The following is a 21,628-nucleotide window of genomic DNA, read 5'->3' on the forward strand; positions in this document are numbered from 1 at the left end:
TGAGATACTATTCTAGAACATATCACCTTCTAACAAGCTTTGCAAAATGATGTCAGCAGCAAAACAGATTGGTATAATTATTGTCATCTGTCCTATCACCATTCTTAAAGAGGCATTTGACTACAGAGTGTTTCAGTCTCTCTGGAAAAAATGCCTTGAGTTAGCGATGCATTACATATTTCAGGTCAGACAGGACTTATTGCATCAGAATAAATCTTTAGTACTCTATTGGAAACACCATCAAAACCATATGAATTTTTATTTTTTAGAGAATATACAATTTTTTTAATTTCAGAAGCAGAAGGTGGTGTGTATTCATATGTCTGAGTGTTATGAGACCTGCTTTTTTGGACATACTGCTGTGATTTTCCTCTTGCCCCTATACTTTCTACTATACTTAAGAAACGATTATTAAATACCTTAGTTACCTGTGAATCATCACTTATAGCTCTCCCATTCAGTTCAGTAGTGATGTTATCCTGTTCCATGGCTGGTTGTCCAGTCTCTCATTTCACTACATTGGAATTACTGCTTTCTGACATTATGGGTATGTTCCTTGGTTTTTAATAACTTTTCTAAGCAACTTTGAGTAGTTTTGTAGTGTGCAACTACTGCAGGGTGTCTACTTGTTCTTGCCAACACGTACATTTCCTTTTTCCTTTCACAAGATACTTTAATTCCTCTAGTGATCTTTGGTTTTTTACATGGCTGTTTAATGGACTGTCTGTTTAGCTTCTGCAGACAGCTATGTTCAAATGATGACACTAATTTATCATGGAACAGATTAAATTTTATGTTAGCATTTGTTCATTATAAATATCGTCCTAGGTCATTTCTTGAAGACTATTCTTAAAAACATTTGTCCTGGAGTCATTAATATTATTTTAATTGATACCTACTGAAGAGTATCCCTACTGTAATGCTCATCTTATTTATCCTAACTAAGTGTGCATCATGATCAGAGAGAGCATTTGTTGCTGGGTTAACAGTTATTTTCTTGCTCTATGTTTCACTAAAGGAAACAGTATCAGTTAGGGTGGTACTGCTTTTATACACCTGTATTGGAAAGTTAATTACCGAGATAAAATTGTAGAATCCAAATAAGGTTTCCAGATCATTTTTCCTACCAGAATCCTTTAGAAAATCTACAATGGTGTCACCACAGATTATTAACTGCTTGCTGCTGTCTGACAGATAACGTAGTAATGAAACCCAAATTATTCATAAAAAGTTCAAAATTCCCAGTAGGGACCCATATATAGTTACAATTAAAAGTGAACTATTTTTCAATATAAATTCAAAATCACACATTACTATGTGCTGATCACTACAAAATCTACTTGTCTCAATATTTTTGAACTAGTTAACTCTCTTAATATAGGTAGCAGAGCTTTCTTTTTCTGTATTAGTACTGGATGAGTAAGCTGTTAGAGTGTAATATTTCACATGTAACTTATCTAAGCCCATGGTTATCTGGTGCTCAGACAGGCAAAGGATGTCTATCTTTTCAGAGCTCTCTAAATTTTCAAAACAGACAAGGAACTCTTCTACCTTATAACTCAATCCCCTAATATTTTGATGAAGTAAGCAAACTCCAATTTTCTGTCAATTCTTTAGCATTTCATGGAGCTCTTCTGTTATTTGATTTCTTTCAAAACAGGGTGCCTGAACCCTGATTCTAGCCTAAAAAAGTTACCTCTCTGACATACATAAACACAAAGATCTTGCTTTGGGTGATGGCAACCACCTGTACATTTTCTGCAAGAAGCTCAGCCAATCTATCATTCATTCTCCTATTCAGGTGCCAATCATGCCTAGTATATCCCCAGCTCCCAATTGTAACAACAGGCATTGCACTCATATAAGATATCATTTCAGTTAGCAGCAGTCTGCTCAACTTGGTGTTCTCCTGGCTCAAATCAGTGTTTACCAAGGGCCGGTCATGGCACTGCAGGACCTCCACGAAACTAACTCGGTGTGAGTAGTTGCTACTCTTATTTCATCCAGGTCACCCATAGTGCTGAAATTACTGTCCTTAGTCAGGTTGTTCCTTGCTCCTAAGTACTGCCCTTAGCCAGGCTGTTCCTTCCTCCATCTACTACAATATCCTGATCCTCTTTCACAAAAACTTTGCACAAATTCCCTATGGCGTCTGTCACCTGCCCAAGGCCAGCACTTGACTTCACAACACTTGACCTGGTACCCTGTTCCTAATTTGTCCTGGACCATCTGGCCCTACACCCCTCCCATGGCTACTACCTAGCATCTCTCTCTTCTTCCTACTCTCTTTTGATACTGACCTACACTTAGCTTCTTTGAGGCAAGAACACTCTCTACATCATGAACAGCTTGGGACATACTATACTGGATTTTTTTGTTTCCAGCTGAAGCCCATACATGGCGGGTTTCCTATTATAACTTACGTCCTATGAATATATGGCATTTTGTAGCACCAGCATATTGAGGATCTCTTCAAAATGCGTGATTATTGTTAGTTAATTACGTGTTCCATTGATCAATCTCACGGTAACCGTTACGATGCAGAATATGTCAAATGCATACGAAATGCGTGCGTGAATCAAGGTTCCTTCTTCTATTTTTTTTTTTTTTTTTTTTTTAAAGCTTAAAATTTTTATTACATACCCCTTTTCCTTAAATGGCACAAAATGGATATATTATACCTATAGATTTATTTATTCCTATTCAAGAATTCATCTATCTAGATCTAGATCTACATCCATACTCTGCAAGCCACCTGAAGGGGCGTGGCGGAGGGTACTGTGAGTACCTCTATCAGTTCTCCCTTCTATTCCCGTCTCGTATTTTTCGTGGAAAGAAAGATTGTCGGTATGCTTCTGTGTGGGCTCTAATCTCTCTCATTTTATCCTCACGGTCTCTTTGCGAGATATACGTAGGAGGGAGCAATATACTGCTCGACTCCTTGGTGAAGGTATGTTCTCAAAACTTCAACAAAAGCCCGTACCGAGCCACTGGGCATCTCTCCTGCAGAGTCTTCCACTGAAGTTTATCTATCATCTCCGTAATGCTTTCGCAATTACTAAATGATCCTGTAATGAAGTGCGCTGCTCTCCGTTGGATCTTCTCTATCTCTTCTATCAACCCTATCTGGTAGGGATCCCACACTGGTGAGCAATATTCAAGCAGTGGACGAACAAGTGTACTGTAACCTACTTCCTTTGTCTTCGGATTGCATTTCCTTAGGATTCTTCCAATGAATCTCAGTCTGGCATCTGCTTGACCGACGATCAACTCTTATATGATCATTCCATTTTAAATCACTCCTAATGCCTACTCCCAGATAATTTATGGAATTAACTGCTTCCAGTTGCTGACCTGCTATATTTTAGCTAAATGATAAATGATATTTCTTTCTATCTATTCACAGCACATTACACTTGTCTACATTGAGATTCAATTGCCATTCCCTACACCATGAGTCATTTCGTTGCAGATCCTCCTGCATTTCAGTACAATTTTCCATTGTTACAACCTCTCAATATACTACACGAGCACGATATACTACACAGCACGAGTTGCCAAGGACGTACGATTTCAATTTATTTTTGAAACTATTATTGCTGTCTGTCAGACTTTTTATTTCATCCGGTAATTTATCAAAAAGTTTTACAACAGCGTATTTTATCCCTTTCTGTGTAAAAGATAGGTTAAGTAGAGGATAGTATAAGTCTTTCTTTCTTCTGGTATTATAATCATGAATGTCACTGTTGTTTTTAAACTGGTCCATGTTGTTGAGAACAAATTTCATTACTGAGTAAGTGTACTGTGAGGCTGTTGTAAGAATTCCAAACCCTTTAAACAGATGCCTACAAGATGTGCAACTATGAGCCTCACACATTATTCTAATCATTTTCTTTTGAGCAGTGAATACTTTTCGCCTAAGTGTTGAGTTACCCCAAAATATTATTCCATATGACATCAGAGAGTGGCAGTATGCAAAGTATGCTAAGCTTGCCCACCCGGTTAGCCGTGCGGTCTAATGCACTGCTTTCCAGGTGGGAAGGCATGCCTGTCCCCGGCAGATTAGTGTCAAGATCCAGTGCACCGGCCAGTCTGTGGATGGTTTTTAAGGTGGTTTTGCATCTGCATCGGCGAATGCAGGCTGGTTCCCTTCATTCCACCTCAGATACACTATACCAGTGATTGCTAGGCAAACACTTTCTCCACATATGCGTACACCATAATTACGCTACCGTGCAAACATTGGGGTTACACTCGTCTGGTGTGAGACAATCCTGGGGGGTGTGGGGTCCACTGGGGGCTGAACCGCACACCAATAACCCTGGGTTCAGTGTGAGGTGGTGGTGGTGGGGTGAGTGGACTGCTGTAGCCTGTTGTGGGGTTGTGTACCACTGCGGGCTGCAGTGGGGACGAAGCCTCTCCATCGTTTCTAGGCCCCAGTTAAATACTATACAATGCTAACTTACTAATTTCTATATCCTCAAAATTGGCAATTATTCTGATTGCCAAAGTTGCTGAACCTAGTCACTTGAGGAGATCCAAAATATGAATTTTCCAATTAACCCTTTAACTGCTCTGGCCATGTTAACACCTGTCCCTGTGTGCTCTGAACATGTTTACGTGCGCCACCAGTCCTTCTACCTGGTACTCTGAACGTGTCTACGCGTTAAGATTCTCATCTATATGCACACCCTAAAACTTAGTATGCTCTACCATGGCTACTGACTTCCGTTGATATGTTATATTTATTGAAGGACCTGCACTCATTGTAGCAGAAAATTGGATGTACTGTGACTTTTCAAAGTTGAGAAAGCCCATACCCAGAAAACCAATAAATAACTTTTCCAAAGACATTATTTGTATCATTTTCTACTGGATTTTCTTTCACTGGATTAATAATGATGCTTGTATCATCAGTAAACAGTGTCAGTTTAGCTTCTTATTTCAGATAAGAAGGGAAGTCATTCATGTATATCAAGAATAGAATGGGACCCATGATCGAACCCTGTAGAGCACCTAATGTAATTTCACCCCAGTTAGATGAAGTGGCAAACTTCCTTAAATCACTTAAACCACATAAAGAAACTTTTTGCTTTCCTTTCTGTAGATATGACTTAAACCACTCATAAGCTGTTCCACTTATATCCTAGAATTGCAATTTCTGTAATATAATGTCATGGTTCACACAATCAAATGCTTTGGATAAGTCACAGAAATTTCCTATTGGTGTCATTTCACTATTTAAAGACTCTATTATGTAAGCAGTGGAATTGGATTTGCCATCTCAGTGAAACAGAATTTTTGAAATCCTAACTGTGATTTACTAACAAGGGGAGGCCGCCAATTGTGAAGTTCAGATTCGATTCATACTGCGCATAATAAAAGCTCATGGCCAGAGGTGTAATGTGGCAAAGCACCAAGATGCACTTCTCAGCCGTTGTCGAGAAAATTGACAGTTAAAAAGTTAAAAGAAACCGTTGCCGTGAAATACTCTCTACAATTAATAATTTTTCTACAGCGTCGTGGCGCAGCGGTAAGCGCTCGGGTTCGTAATCCAAAGGTCGCCGGATCGAATCTCGCGCCATGCAACCTTTTTTTTTTTTTTTTTTTTTTTTTTTTTTTTTTTTTTTTTTTGTTGTATATATATATATATATATATATATATATATATATATATATATATATATATATATATATATATATATATAACAGAGGGAAACATTCCACGTGGAAAAAATATATCTAAAAAGAAAGAAAGTGATGAGACTTACCAAACAAAAGCGCTGGCAGGTCGATAGACACACAAACAAACACAAACATACACACAAAATTCTAGCTTTCGCAACAAACGGTTGCTTCGTCAGGAAAGAGGGAAGGAGAGGGAAAGATGAAAGGAAGTGGGTTTTAAGGGAGAGGGTAAGGAGTCATTCCAATCCCGGGAGCGGAAAGACTTACCTTAGGGGGAAAAAAGGACGGGTATACACTCGCACACACACACATATCCATCCGCATATACACAGACACAAGCAGACAAAATGTCTGCTTGTGTCTGTGTATATGCGGATGGATATGTGTGTGTGTGCGAGTGTATACCCGTCCTTTTTTCCCCCTAAGGTAAGTCTTTCCGCTCCCGGGATTGGAATGACTCCTTACCCTCTCCCTTAAAACCCACTTCCTTTCATCTTTCCCTCTCCTTCCCTCTTTCCTGACGAAGCAACCGTTTGTTGCGAAAGCTAGAATTTTGTGTGTATGTTTGTGTTTGTTTGTGTGTCTATCGACCTGCCAGCGCTTTTGTTTGGTAAGTCTCATCACTTTCTTTCTTTTTTATATATATATATATATATATATATATATATATATATATATATATATATATATATATAATTCCCGGCAATCAGTTGCAACAATTATGCATATAATAAGTTGTTGAAAGTCGTTTGTCGTGGAAAAACTGGCGACTTCGAACATCTTCCGCAAACAAAGTTGTATTTCACAAATGTTATTAATTATCTTCATAATGTTATCCATGTATAGTTAACGGAAGACGTAGAAACGATATTCCGAAACGAATACGTATAGCGTAAGTCAAACGTTCGAATTAGAATAGAGACACCACGAACACAAATTTGCTGTGGCAGGTATGAAATATAAACTCCGTTACTCGCTCGTTACACTTGAAGGACAGATGTTGAATGGGCCGAAACGAGCCGCCGCATAACAGCGTAGTTGCGTGCTAACTTCGAAAGAAGGTAGATGCGGTCCCTAGCGCAACTTATACCATCGTCGAAAATCAGTGCGGACGGGATTTTCTCGACAACGGCTGAGAAGTGCATCTTGGTGCTTTGCCACATTACACCTTTGGCCATGAGCTTTTATTATGCGCAGTATGAATCTAATCTGAATTTCACAATTGGTGGCCTCCCCTTGTAAGTATCCCGTTACTGTTGCGATGGCTAACCACTAACCACTCTTGAGTACATTACTTTCTCAATGATTTTTGAAAATGCTGTAAGTGAGGATACTGGCTGGTAATTATTGGCATCTGTGCCACCCCTTTTTTGCAGAGAGGCTTGACAGTGGCATATTTTAACCTGTCTGGGAATATATCTTGAATTAATGATGCAATCCATATGTGACTCAGAACATCAGTTGTAACTGCTCCACATTGTTTTATTATATTGTTAGAGATGTCATCTACCCCAATAGAACATTTATTTTCCAAAAATTTAATGATTTGTCCTTATTTCACAAGAGAATGTTAGGTGAAAATGAATCTGACTTAAGATTTCTCAAAACTGACTCTTCCATGTACTGCTTTGCTTTTTCTTTTGAGCTATTCTCATCAATTTTTTCACCTACACTTAAGAAATTGTTGTTAAATACATTGGCTACTTGTTTACTGTTGCTAATGTCTACACTACATTATCTAGATGTAGTTCACATGCACAAAATTCAAAGTGCTGATTGACACAAAGTTTGCTTGCTTCTACAGTTTTGTATTTATACCCTTGTTTTGCGAAGATGGGAACTCCACCTTTATCCATGCTAGATCTGCAAGTGTAAGATGCTAAATTATACCCATTTATACTGACACTTTCCATCCCCACAGTTACATGGTGTTCAGACAGACAAAGTATATCAATCTCATTCTTATTTCTGTGATCATCTAAACACACTAACAGCTCCTCTACTTTATTTTTTATTCCCCTGATACTTTGATGAAGTAAGTTGATACTTATCCATCATTTTGATTTGCAGCTCCTTGTATTGGCCATGTTTGCAGTTAAAATTGTTGGCTGTGTGGTCCGCCAGTTAAGCAAAACACAGTTTTTCTCAGTACCCAAACATGTTCACATGCAGAATAAATAAAAATGAAAACCCACTGATGATGGCACAGTGGTGCCAAAACATGTTTGGGTACTGAGAAAAATGGTGTTTTGCACAACTAGCGGAGCTCACATCCAATAATTTTAATTTATCCCTATTTACTGTACATGAAGCTTCTTTTATTCTATTCTTCTAGATTGTTGTCTGGACTTTGGCTTTAACCTAAAAAACCTGTCTGCCTGGTCTCATTAACCACAGGGATCATCCCTTGTGTGACTTTGGCCCCCCCATACAATATCTCAGTATGATTTATTGAATAAAATGATGGGAAAACATTGTACTGGTCGTTAAAGAATTTTCTTATTTGGTTATTCTTGTATCATAAGTTGTGTGTTATGAAAGTATACCGTTTCAAGGAAAGATGCATTGAAGAATCATCAAAAATGCATTGTTCTTGGCATGATTTATTATAATTAAATGTCAGTTAATAACATTAAAGCCTCCACAAGATCATAACATAAAAGATGTGGTTGTGTGTTCCTGAAGTTCAAGCATAGTGAAGTGGATAATTTATTTATTTATTTATTTATTTAACCTGGCAAGATTAGGGCCATCAGGCCCTCTCTTACATCTAACCAGGCATTCTACTTATTTTACATTCATATGTTTTAGTAGGCATGTTAAACTACATCTAGTACAAAAAGTGAAATAAACAATTTGAAAGGTACACCTGGAAAAATACATACATATAGAGTTTATATTCTTAGATCACAAGTACTGTTATAATTAGACATTATTGAACAGACAGATTTGAGGTAGGAGTGCTGGCAGCAGGGAGTATGAGGGAGACTCATGGTGAAGGGAGGAGAAGAATAAAGAGACATGATGAAACATAATTAAGGAAATATAAAGGAAAAGAATATTGCGTGGCTAATAGAGATAGATGAAGAGGAAGGCATCTCAGGAGCAAGATAGGAGACGCTAGCTTTGCTGTTTGACAGATGAGGGGATTGCCCTTGTACATTAATTTTGTGGAGAACTTTATGAGGATGATAGTAGGAAATGCTTCAACTTCTTCTTAAAAGCAGCAGGAGATTGAATTTTGCGCAAGGTAAGGGGCAGTTTGTTCCAGAGGCGGACAGTGGCAACTGAGAAGGAGTTTGCAAAAGTTTTTGTTTTGTGAGTGGGCACAGTTAGGATACCAAATAAGAGTGACCTCGTGTTTCGATTATGATGACATGACAGGTTTTTAATCTCTGAAGCAAGGTACTGGGGTGCTTGCGCGACGAGGAGTCGGTGGAGTAGACTTAGAGTGTGGTAGTCACGCAATTTGTCCGGCCGCAGCCACCCTAGCTCGGAGTATGAAGCACTAACATGATCGTATCGGCGAATGTTGCAGGTGTAACGCACACAGGCATTCATGGTTAGCTCTAGCCGTCTTTTGTTTTCACTACTCATGCCTTGTTGAATCACATCACAATAGTGGAGGTTCGGTAGAACGAGTGCTTGCACGAGCTGGCGTTTCAAGTCCTGTGGAAATATGTTCCGAAACTTTTTGAGAGCATAGAGACAAGCAGACGTCTTTCGGCACACTGCGACTGTATTCTCCGCCCAGTTGAGATGCTCATCCAAAGTTACACCCAAATTCTTCACTGTTTTCTGATATAGTATTGGAGTACCGTCGAGCAGAATAGGAGGTAGCCGTTCGCGGAAATCTGAACTTATTAATTTCTGATGGGCTATTATGATTACTTGCATCTTTTTTGCATTTAATTTAAGCCCCAGGTTTTTCGCCCATGTCACTACTGAAGACAGATCATCATTCATCTGAGCGATAGCAGTGTTTACATCTTCAGGTCTGATGCTTAGGTAGAGCTGGAGGTCGTCGGCATAGAAATGATATTTACAGGAGGACAGAACCGACGAAATATCATTGACATATAACGAAAACAAAAGTGGTCCTAAGACTGATCCTTGTGGCACTCCCGAGGAAACATGTTTCCAGGAAGATTTTTCATTTACGCAGACAACACATTGCTGTCTGTCTTTTAAGTAGCTTTCAAACCATCTCATTGCACTATCAGAGAAATTAAGCTGTTGCATTTTTCTGAGCAATATGTCAAAGTTAACAGTGTCAAAAGCTTTGCTGAAGTCCAGTAGCGTCAATATTGTTGCCTTTCGATTGTCGATGGCATATTTCAGGTCATCAGTTACTTTAATTAGAGCAGTGTTTGTGCTGTGATGTTTACGGAAACCGGACTGAAATTTGTCATATAGGCTGAATTCATGCAAGTGTTCAGTGATTTGGTCATGAACAATATATTCAAGTGCTTTGGAAACAGCAGGCAGTATGCTAATTGGTCGGTAATCACTAGGCAGTTGCGGGTTTTCGATCTTAGGGATGGGTCGAATTAGGCTTCTTTTCCATGCAGTGGGATATATTCCGTTCACGAGGGAAAAATTAAATATGTCAGTTAAGACAGGCACTAAGATATCGGCAACATTCTTAATCATGGTTATACCGATACTGTCGTTGCCTATTGCATCAGAAGAGATTCTCATTATTGCTTTTCTTGCCGTATTTGTTGTTACATGTTTTAGATGGAAGGTATCGTTGTTAGTTATCCTGTTTAGGGATTCTTGTGGACGGTAATTATCAGCTGTGCTGGTATTCAGAGGTGCAGAGAAGAATTCATTTAATTCGTTAGCCGACACATGAAAAGTAGTTTCCGATTTTGCCTTTCCGACCCCCAAGCTACGGAGATTCTTCCATAGAGTCGTGGGCGTCAGATCGCTGCATACAAGGGAGCGAGCGTGCCTGATTTTAGCATTGCGAAAGCATTGTTTCACTCTGTTCCGTAGCTTTCTATATTCTTCGAAACGCTCGGGTTTCGGATCTGCCTTGAAACGCCTGTGGGCAGCATCCCTATTAGTCATCATTTGACGTAATTCAGCTGTCAGCCATGGAGCAGGAGATTTTCTTACACGGATTGTGCGCACAGGTGCATGTTTGTCATAGAGGGCAGTGAGTTTATCACCAAGTTCATTAAGTTTGCCGTCGATTGTGGGTTTTCTGATTATTTGATGCCATGAGATTTCTGAGCAATCGGCTGTTAGAGCGTCAAGGTCAATACGTTTCATGTTCCTACAAGTTATGTAACGCGATTTGATCCTTGGGGGCTGCACAGAGTAGGCCAGGAATATTACATCATGTGCTGAGAGGCCAGGGGCCGATGTTTGACCAACATCTCTTACTTTGTCAGTCTGTTTCGTTGCGATTACGTCTATAAGAGTATGACTGTGCGCCGTATGGTGTGTAGGTTGTAATGGAAGAATGTTCATGCTATTGCAACTAAACAGTCTTCTTAGGCTTATTGCGGAGGGAGTGTCTCTTAGCATGTCTATGTTCAAGTCACCCATTACGATTACATGTTCGTATTGACACTGAAGTGAATGTAATTCCGACTGGAAGGAACTCATTGAGCTTATTTTTGGCGGCTTGTACACGACGCCAGTCAATAATTTCCGACTTTGTATATTTATTTCAATGAACATGAATTCAGCCTCTTTTTCCTCAGCAGGATTTGACGTACATAAGACTTTCGCTTTGAGATCTGCTTGTATATATGCGCCGACCCCGCCACCTCGCTTTTTTGATCTGTCTGCCCTAAGAAATGTGTACCCTGGGAGATGAATAGATGCAGAGGATATGTGTGGTTTCAACCACGTTTCGGATAAGAGGATTACGTGGTAGTTTAGTTGGTTGAAGAGGAGGCTAAGTTCTTCGTAATGTGCAGGTAAAGACTGGATGTTGCAGTGAGCTGCTAAAAGCTCTGACGCGTTCCGCTGAGCAGCCTGGAGTAGGGTGGCAGACTGGTTTGTCCCTTTGTTAGGCACTACGTGCCGCGAGGGGCACTGGCCGCTGCTTCCGCCAAGTGACATAACACAGGGGTGTCCGAGATTTTGCGCGCCCTGTGTGTGACACCGCGAGTGCCGAAAGAAAGGCGACTGCTAGAGATTTCCTGAGGTTGCGGGAGTATAGAAAATGGATTAGTGGTATTCGGTGCAAGGAGAATAACCAAAATAGTGACGGCTGTGTGTCACTGTGTATCCTCTGTCGTAAGAGGAGAAATGTAATTAGCGTATTTGAAACAGCTTAGGGTGGAAATAAGGGAAAAGGGAGTGATTTAAGAGGCTGATGCTGCCAGCAGAGAGAAGTAAGCTTAATAATTAATAGATTATCGTAGGAAGCTAGAATTAAATTGAAATTTACTAAAGTGATACTGGTAGTGATTATCGTAGGAAGCTACAATTAGATTGAGATTTGCTAAAGTGATACTGATAGTGATTTTTGTTATGAACAATTTAAACCGAAGAGATGGGTGATTAACGAACTAAAGGAGAGACTAATAATTGCAATAGAACTAATTCAGAACGGAAGAGAATAAACTGAGAAAATGAAAAAAGTATTAGCAGTAACTAAAATTAAGTAATGGTTAGAGCTACAGACACAAAAAATATAGTGAAAAGTTAATACAGTTACAAAAACAATTAGTTGAAGGTACAAATATGGGTATTATTAAAAAATTAATAAAATTACAAGACTATATCTGAGTATAGGGCTGTTACAATTTGCAAATGGTGTTAAGTTTGCACTTTTGGCTCGAGTAGCTTCACTTAATACTATTCAGTTCTGTCATGTTTGTGACTGTCTTCTTTCCAGCTGCTGTCTTAATGATTACTCTGCCATCCTGAGTCCACACATTCTGAAGACCGAAATGGGATATGGCACTGTTTAAAATCTTTAGCCGTTCGTGTGTCAGATCTTCCCTTATTGTAAGCCCTGTCCTTGCTAACTTCTTCTTCTGGGTAAAGATCTCTGCCCTTTTCCGGTACGAGATAAATTTAATTATTATTGGACGAGGTTTGGTGGCACCTGGTAGTTTTCGTCCCACCCGATGGCTCCTGTCAATGTCTGCCTTGGTCACTTCAACGCCTAATTTTTCACGTGCAACCTGTATAAGCAGGTTGTCCGTGTCTTCTTCCTTATTTTCTACTACTCCAAACAGTCGTAGACTATTTCGCCTTTGGTACTGTTCTAGTTCGTCTGTTGCGGCAGATAGTTTCATTTCCAACTCTCGTGCCTTTTTCTCGTATTCAGACACAGACTTTTTTAGTGCTGTAATTTCGGCAGTATTGGCCTCAACAGTTTCACGCATTTTGGCCAATACTGCTGCCGTTACAGTATCTGATATAGTGCCTGCTATCAGATCGAGATTGTTTTTATCGCGAAGCGCAGCGTTTACCTCAGAGCGGACCAGCTCCGCTATACCGGGAGCCGCGGCCGCACCTTCCGCCAAGAGCGGGCCCGCCGCACCTGCTGCTCCCCCGCTGCTGGACGCGCTGCTGTTCACTCTTCTGTTTACCATTTTCTCGAAGATATTGGCGGAGCACAGAAAAAAAAAATAGCACTGCTGCACAGAACACTGTTGTTTACACGATTTCCACTTGTACTAGACAACACCACCTGCGAGAACACCTTCGAATTCAACTAAATTTCGCGAGCCGAACTTAACACGTGTTACACTGCAGCCGCCATGGAGTTACGAAGTTATGTGTAGCGGCTTGCTATATCCAACATTTTTTTTATTTATTTATTTTTTTTTTATCCTTCAGATTTCCTAAAAGGTTCTGGAACTTTCTTATTAATTTAATATAAGTGTGTTCTATATAATATTCCATGTTACATAAATATATGTGAACTCACTCTCAGGAGGTCATTCACTTCTGTGAACATGCCAAGGAACATGGAGCAACAAATTACGAGATTGATTTCTCATCACTGCCCGATTCACTTGCAATTCAGCATTTATTTTTTCATCCAAAAATGTTAATGCTGCAGTAAATAAATAATGTTTTGTTTATTTTTTGCTTTATCTACTATTTGCAGCAGGATATTTTGCACTTTGTTGTTTCAGGCCTTTCCATTTTGCAGCTTCTATAAATTCTGCTACTGAACAGAAACAGTAATCAGGTAAGAATGACCATCGGGTTTCATTAAAAAGCAAGAATAATAAAAATTATTTCTGCTTATGTGGAAGGGTATTTTAAATTTTTATGGTGCTGCTTGCAATGGAACTTTCGTAAGTTGATGTTTACTGACTCGACATAGAACTTTCCTTTTTGCCTTCTAACATGTTCATGGGTATTGAAGTTTGGATTTGTGTATACTACAGTCAGAACAACAAAAGTAGCTTATGGACAAGACAGGAAATGTGCATTTTAATAGGGTTAACACAGGAATTTTACACTCATCCATTTTTGTAAACGAACTACGTGATTTGCAAGCCAGATACAGACAATAACTAATGCTGGAGAACAGTACAGTCACAAATCACGTTAATTGTCATGTCCCATGCAATGCAGGTGCTGTGTCTCTTGTGGTTGGTTTAGTGTCTGAAGCCACATCGACATCAGGTGTGTCATAAATTACAGCTTCATGCACCTATGAACAGGTTGGAACGTTCAATAATTTCAATATTCTGTATAGATTCCTTTGGCTACAATGTAGTATTGAACCATACTTTAATAGAATCAGAGGGGTATTTGATGTTGTTCGGAGGGGAAACAGTTCTATGTTACTTCCATCTATTTTAAAATTTGTTAATGGATATTATTAGTGATGCTGGCAGAGACCAGATGCCACCCCACCATGTCCAAAACACGTTAAATGGGGAGACAGGCCTGTTGATCATGTTGGCAAGGGAGCTGACAATACACCCTTCAGATTTTTGCAATGAATCTCGACCTTGCATCAACTTTTCTTACCACTAGTTTTATTCAGTGATTACTCTGTGGGTCACTCCAGGTGGTTACTCCCAAATATTTTAGGGTTGTTACTGTTTCCAGTGCTTAGTTGGCCATAGTATAATGGAAGAGTAATACTTATTTTGCTTATTTATGCAGAATATAACACATTTATTTATGTTGTAGGTTCACCGCCAGCTCCTGGACCAAATGTCGATCCTTTGCAAGTCTTCTCACACTTTGCAACAACCTTCTAATGTTGTTACTTTCTGTTTACAACAGCATCATCTGCTAATGGTCTCGCAGGGATTCCAACAGTACCCACCTAGTTGTTTAAATATTGTAAGCAGTAACAGCTCTATAACACCCCCTTGGGATACTTCAAATATTAGTGTTAAGAACATGCTGAATTCCACTAGCTAGGAAGTCATAATCCAGTCTTAAAGTTGGTCCATTATTCTATAAGCTCTTTTTTAACTAGGTGAATCACAAGTCTTTGAAAAGTCAATGAGCATGATATCAACCAGAGTGCTATTATCTATTGCTCTCTGCATCTCAGGGATGAACAGAGCAAGCACAGTTTCATAATATCACTGTTTGCAGAACCCATGTCGATTTCTACAGAGGGGAATTTCATTCTCCTGAGAAGGTCATAACATGTGAACATTAAACATATTCCATAATTCTACAAAAATTATCTACATCTTTCCTATGACCATTACTGGCAATAAGAATGACCTGTTCCTTTTTCTAATAACTTGAAATGCTTTGCTGCTTCAGTACTCTACTGCAAATTGCTGCTAGAAGGGTGTCAAGTTCTTTCACATAATTTATAAAGAATTGAATTTATGTACAGCCAAATCTCCTATGGACTTTTTTTCCGTGTCACACCAGTCAATAAAATTGTGAACTCTAATTTACTGAATGCTTCTTAGATTGCTCTTCTTACATCCATCCTGGTGCCTTTTGCTTTTGACTGTCGACAATTGTGGCTTCTTTTAAAAATGCAACAAATCACTCTGCTTACATAAAAATTTTCTGACACTGTGTGTCTTTCTATCACTTACAACCTTACTAATACATGTATGAAAAAGTGTACTGTACTATACTTTTCAATTTTATCCTGTGATACTTCAAATATTCATCAATCAAGATCAATGTTTGATAAATTACAATGTGTTTCTCATCACTTGCCACACAAAAATATTGTTATACTTTAACATTTCTAGTTACATCTGCAGTCATTCATGCTATAATAGATTTATAGTCATGGTCAATGAACTGAATATTTTAAGTATGTTAGTTACTATGATGTCTAAGACATTGCTCATCCAAAAGCAGGTCTCCAACTAGCAACTTGAAATCTCCCCTATAACTGTAGCATTATCAGGAACTTGAACCATGTTTCTCAGTTTTCTCTGACACATTCTATCACTTTAAAGTAGGTGGTCCACAAAGCATCTGATTAGCATACTTAACCCACAATTGCCACTAACCTATACACAGTTTATTTCACACTCAGAATCTAATAATCTGACTACATATAATCAAATTCTTTATGGGAATAAACACTCCACCACAATGGCATCCAACCTATCCTTGTGATACTATTTTCAGGGACCTTACCATCCACATTGCTGCAGTTAACTAATACTACATAAACATTTTCTGTTTTTGATATGGAAGGATGGATGTTTAGTGTTTACAATATGTATGACCTACTCCCTTGTCTGATTACAACACTTAATTCATCATCAAGCCATCACTTTACAGCCACCCCCCCCTTTCCCCCAATGCACAAAACACCTAATCTGCTACTGGAGCAGCCACTTCCTGTAAGTAGTGTACACTAGACCCATTTAAAGGGCTTTAAGGTTGTCCACTCCATAGTGAATGTTAAAAAAAAAACTGCATCCAAGATTGACCACCTAGTGCAGTCAGCTGCTACCAGCAGAACCTCCTCAACATCTAACACAAGACCTCCCAGTAAATAAACTGAGATAGCCTTTCATCCTGACCCACCAACTATTTTCCTGAGGTACTCCATCACCCATTCAACACTGGACTTCCCAATGACCAACATCTCCAAACTCTGTACTTGTTCAGACTTTGCAGGAAGATTGGCCACGACCCCAACAGACAAAGCATCCAGTGTATCAAAAAACCAAAAGTGTACGATGCAGTACAATCATTGACAGTAAGATTGCTTGTCTACTTTTCTGCAACTTGATAGCAGCAAAACACAAAACTAGCCTCAATTTTTATTACACTAGTTGAGGTCGGATGCTCCGTGATGAGGTGTGAGAGAAAGCCTGGCAAAGAGCACCAATTCTCACTCCTCAGTTTCCAGAAAATGATTCCCAATGTTCCTGTTGACACTATGGATATACAAGGCTGTGCTGAAAAGTAATGCCCTCGAATTTTTTATGTGAAGACTCATAAAACTTTTTAAATAAAAAAATTTACTAACATTCCACATCTTTATTCTTCATGTCTACCTATTTGCAACCCCCTGCTGCTAAGGAATCCAATTGCAGTGCATAACACACGGTGTGTAACATAACTAAGTTAATGCATGAGAATCAGTGTGCTGTAATCGAGTTTCAAATTCGAAGAATTCATCCACACACGGAGCACCCTCTCATTCAGCACAATGCCAGATCATACATGAACATTGTGACATCTGCAACTATCTGTCACCTCGGATTCACTGTCAACAATAACCCTCTATACAGTCACGATTTGGCCCCATCCGATTTTCATCTGTTTCTGAAACTTAAACAACACCTTCGAGAACTTCACTTTGATAATGATGAAGCGCTGCAAGCAGAGGTGTGGTGGTTTCTCTGTCAATGAAGTTGAACATTCTACAGTGACAGTAACAACAAACTAGTCTCTTGTTGGGAGAAATGTGTTCATCACCAGGGAGACTGTGTTGAGAAATAAATATGTAGACATGAAGAATAAAGATATAGAATATTAATAACCTTTGTTTTAGTTAAAAAGCTTGAAGAGTTTTCATAAACAAAATTCTGTGGCATTACTTTTTGACACACCCTTGTAACGTCAAATGTAATGTCTGCTGCAATTACCATGTGATCAGAATGATCACTCGTGCAACGTAACAGTACAGGTGTGAATACATATGCTGCTGTTGGACAGAAACATGACATATTATATTAACTTTTGGCCAGAAACATGACATATTATATTAACTTTAGCATGTCTACAATGCATAACGGTGTGCTTTCTGGTGCTCAGCCACGTAGTTGGCTCCATTTCACTGCATGATATTTTGATGACTGACCCAGCCATCTTCTACATACACTGCAAACAATGTTATTACACCTACTAGCTGCCTGCACTTCAACCAGACCGTGAAGCATTGTTGGAGTTGTGCCACTATTTATAGCCAATTTCAACTCCTGGCACTGTGATAATGTGCCTGAAGAGTTCTGTGCTACAGTCATTGACATTTCCCTCAATTTGTTCCAAGGATTCAGAATGTGGAACTCTCCTACGGAAGGAGAGCAGATCAAAGTTCTCCATTATATACGTTTACCACAGCCACAAATGATTGAGGTGATGTACAAAGTGGGAAGAGTTGCGAATGTCGTGCTCAAACTTCCCAGCATATTTGCTGACAGTGTGTGTTTGGTGTTATGCTACCTAGTATGTTGATGCACCAATATTACTAACTATAAGTCTTAGAAGAATGCCTTCCTTGTGCATCTTAGGAAGCCTGTATGGTTGTGATGGAATAGCCGCTCTTAATGATGTTACATGATAAGCCTGATGTAGGTAATTTCATTCAGAAGACTGAAAATCTTTTTGTTGCAGTCCATGTGCAACATCAACATCAGCGTTGTTCTTGTCAGCTAACAAAATTATGTTCACTTTCTTCCTGCAGATTTTCAAATACTACTCATTTTTTCCTGGCACTGTTGGATCTAAGCACTGGCACTTTGGTAAGCTTCCCACAGGTTCAACAGCAGGCCTCTTCTGCTGCTTCCAGTGGGAATCAACTCTCTCTTGTACCAGTGCCATGCTTGCATGATGCATAAAGCTATTAGCAACTGGTGTGTTAATATCATGTTTGTTTTGGCAAATGTATGAACAACTTTTCATCTTGAGACCTCGTTTGGAAGATCAGTGCACTATCCCCACTTTTATATGTTGCTGAATATCTCCTTGCCAATAGAGTCAACTGATATGATGTCATTTCTCAGGTTCTATTGTCCAATGGCGTGTTTTTGCTTGTTCAGCCAGTTTGTTGATTCCATTTTTCTGCACAGTATTTCAATAATCAACCCAACTGTCTTCTTCAGTGCACAGTTCTTTATGCACAGTTGCCACCTGGATGCCATCCAGACTGTGAATGTTGGTGATGTGCCACTATTTGTAGCAGAATTTGACTCCTGATGACTGCTATGTCCTTTGATGCTGATTTGTTTTTTGGAGCCCATGCTGTTACCCTGTGAATGGACATTCTCTCAGCAATCTAGCCCTGATGAGATGGCTAGAAAGATCTTAGTAAACTGAATGCCAGATCTGAAGCCTTGTTAGTTTTTCCATCACCTTTATTTTGACAAACTACTTAATCACACTGTCCTAGAGATTCGGCACTTGCGCCACAATACTGGCCTCCATATTTCATCATAAACTTAAGGCAGTGCTTCATACCAGTGATTTGCCTGATTATTTAAGTCATGTGTGTTGCTGATGTTCCTTGCAATTCCCTCAACTTTTCTAATAGTTTTCCTCACATAAGACACACCACATTCGCACAGGATGCAGTACACACCCAGCTTTCGGACACTTAGATCATCTTTAACATTACAAGGAAGACATTTTACCTTTGTTGACGGTATTGTATGGAACTGGGGACCTAGAAATGATGGAGAGGCTTCATCCCCGCTGTAGCCCTCAGTGGTTCACAACCCCACAACAGGCTACAACAGTCCATTCACCCCACCACTGCCCAATACCAAACCCAGGGTTATTGTGTGGTTCGGCCTCCAGTGGAGCCCCCCCCCCCCCCTCCCCCAAGGGACGTCTCACGCCAGATGAGTGTAACCCCAATGTTTGCGTGGTAGAGTAATTATGGTGTATGCATATGTGAAGAAAGTGTTTGCGCAGCCATCGCCGACATAGTGTAACTGGGGCGGAATAAGGAAAACCAGCCTGCATTGACCGAGGCAGGTGGGAAACCACCTTAAAAACCATCCACAGACTGGCCAGTATACCAGACCTCAACACTAATCCATCGGGTGGATTCGTGCCAGGGATCAGCATGCCTTCCTGCCTGGAAAGCAGTGCATTAGACCGCATGGCTAACCGGGTGGGCTTTGTTGATGGTAGTGAAATACACTGGATGCCATCTTTCTGGAAGAGTCTACCAATCTTTCCAGAGACTGGGCCAGCATAAGACAGATAAGAGATTCTGGGCTTTTCTTTTTCTTCCTCAGTCTCACCCTCTTCCTCAGGTGTCATTTATTTTGACTGCAATGCTGGCTTAATTTTTCAACCAGAGTTCCTTCAGAACAGTATTCGTAAATGTTTTAATTCTTCAACTAGTTTCTCTTTGTCCAACAGCATCTAAGGTCTATAAATCAGATGCTTTAGCATGGAATTTCTTTGTGACAGACGACGATGGCTCGAGGCATAGAAATGGAGGTCAGTGTGTGTAGGTTTCCTATATACACTGTGACCCAAGGATTCAACCACACATCACAGAAACGTTGTTGGCCCTCTTTTTCATGTTACATAATAAATTTAATAGTAAGATGAAGAGAGTTTAAATGAGCAACAGATGTGCATCAAGGGACATATGGAACACAAGGAGCCAAACTCGTCTGTAAATAGTAGCATGACAAAAACAATACCTAATAGCCTGGTTGGCATCCAAATAGTAAGCATTCATAATAAGCAGCTCACAGTACCTGAGGGAGACAACCAGATCAGTCACCAAAATGTCACACAAAAAAGTGGGGACAACAACTCGGCTCAACGCCCGAAACACATCATCAATTATTCACACCAAGAAAACCTGAAAAATCATGCCTACAATCCTGTTATTCAGTAAAATGTTAGAAAAAATGGACCATTATCTCAGCAAGTAAAATACAGTTGTTACAAGTCCACTCTTGCTTACACTCTACTGGTAACCTCAGCCAACAATGTTTCAACTTTACATCTTTAGATGTGTTCATTTTCCACCACTGGAACATCCTCAATAAATATGAGAATTATCTGTAGAGCTGGAGTCTGTATGTTGAACAGAACTCTTTATTTCACTTACCTCCACTGTCTTGAGCTGCCCTTTTTGCCTGTATGACTGGATTCTCATACTGTGTTCTCCTATTCACATGGTCTATGTAGTAGGTACCATAATGGGGATCATCAATTTTCTCCCACCCATATGGCAGCTCATCATCAAGGCATTCTTCAAGTGATTTCTTTTGAAATTTAGACAGGCGAGGATCTAGCCAATGTGAAGTACCAGAGTTATGGCTAGAAACAACAAAAAATTTCATGCAGTGAGTCACTCTTACTGGTTCTATAAATTATTTTAATGGCCGTTTTATGAATATGCGGAATAATTTTAGACATGTCAGAGACAAATGTTGTTGACAGATAACCGTTTATGTTATTAATGGCAACAAGCATTACCCTAAAAGCTTAATTATGGCCTTCCTTATACCTAGCTTAATTATTAATCAATTCATGAAATGCAAGAAAACTGAGTGGAGTGCAAAACACAACAAAAAATACTTTTAAATGTATTCTAGAACTACAAACCTGAGATGACGCACACTGCCTCACAAAAAAGGTGAAGCACCCAGAAAGGGAACAGGAAACAAAATGAAACTTCATGGGTTGAGAGGGTATGTGGCGTTATTCCAGTGATTACAAAATCCAGTCAGATTTACAAAGAACTGGCAGTATGAGCCCACTTATCAATATGATGTTGCACTGCCTTTGGCCACAACTA

The 21,628-nt window shown here is 39.5% G+C and overlaps 1 protein-coding gene across 2 annotated transcripts in view; it reads right to left on the minus strand.

The window, feature by feature from the left end:
- LOC126248356 (membrane-associated guanylate kinase, WW and PDZ domain-containing protein 1) overlaps positions 1 to 21,628 on the minus strand; it is a 408,513-nt gene that overhangs the window by 107,411 nt on the left and 279,474 nt on the right. For both annotated transcript variants that reach the window (XM_049949272.1, XM_049949273.1), the window contains exon 5: positions 20,936 to 21,147. In XM_049949272.1, the coding sequence (XP_049805229.1) occupies positions 20,936 to 21,147 (212 nt within the window). The remainder of the gene's footprint in view (positions 1 to 20,935; positions 21,148 to 21,628) is intronic.

The sequence above is a fragment of the Schistocerca nitens genome, chromosome 3 (genome assembly GCF_023898315.1).
Source record: "Schistocerca nitens isolate TAMUIC-IGC-003100 chromosome 3, iqSchNite1.1, whole genome shotgun sequence".
Lineage (NCBI taxonomy): Eukaryota > Metazoa > Arthropoda > Insecta > Orthoptera > Acrididae > Schistocerca > Schistocerca nitens.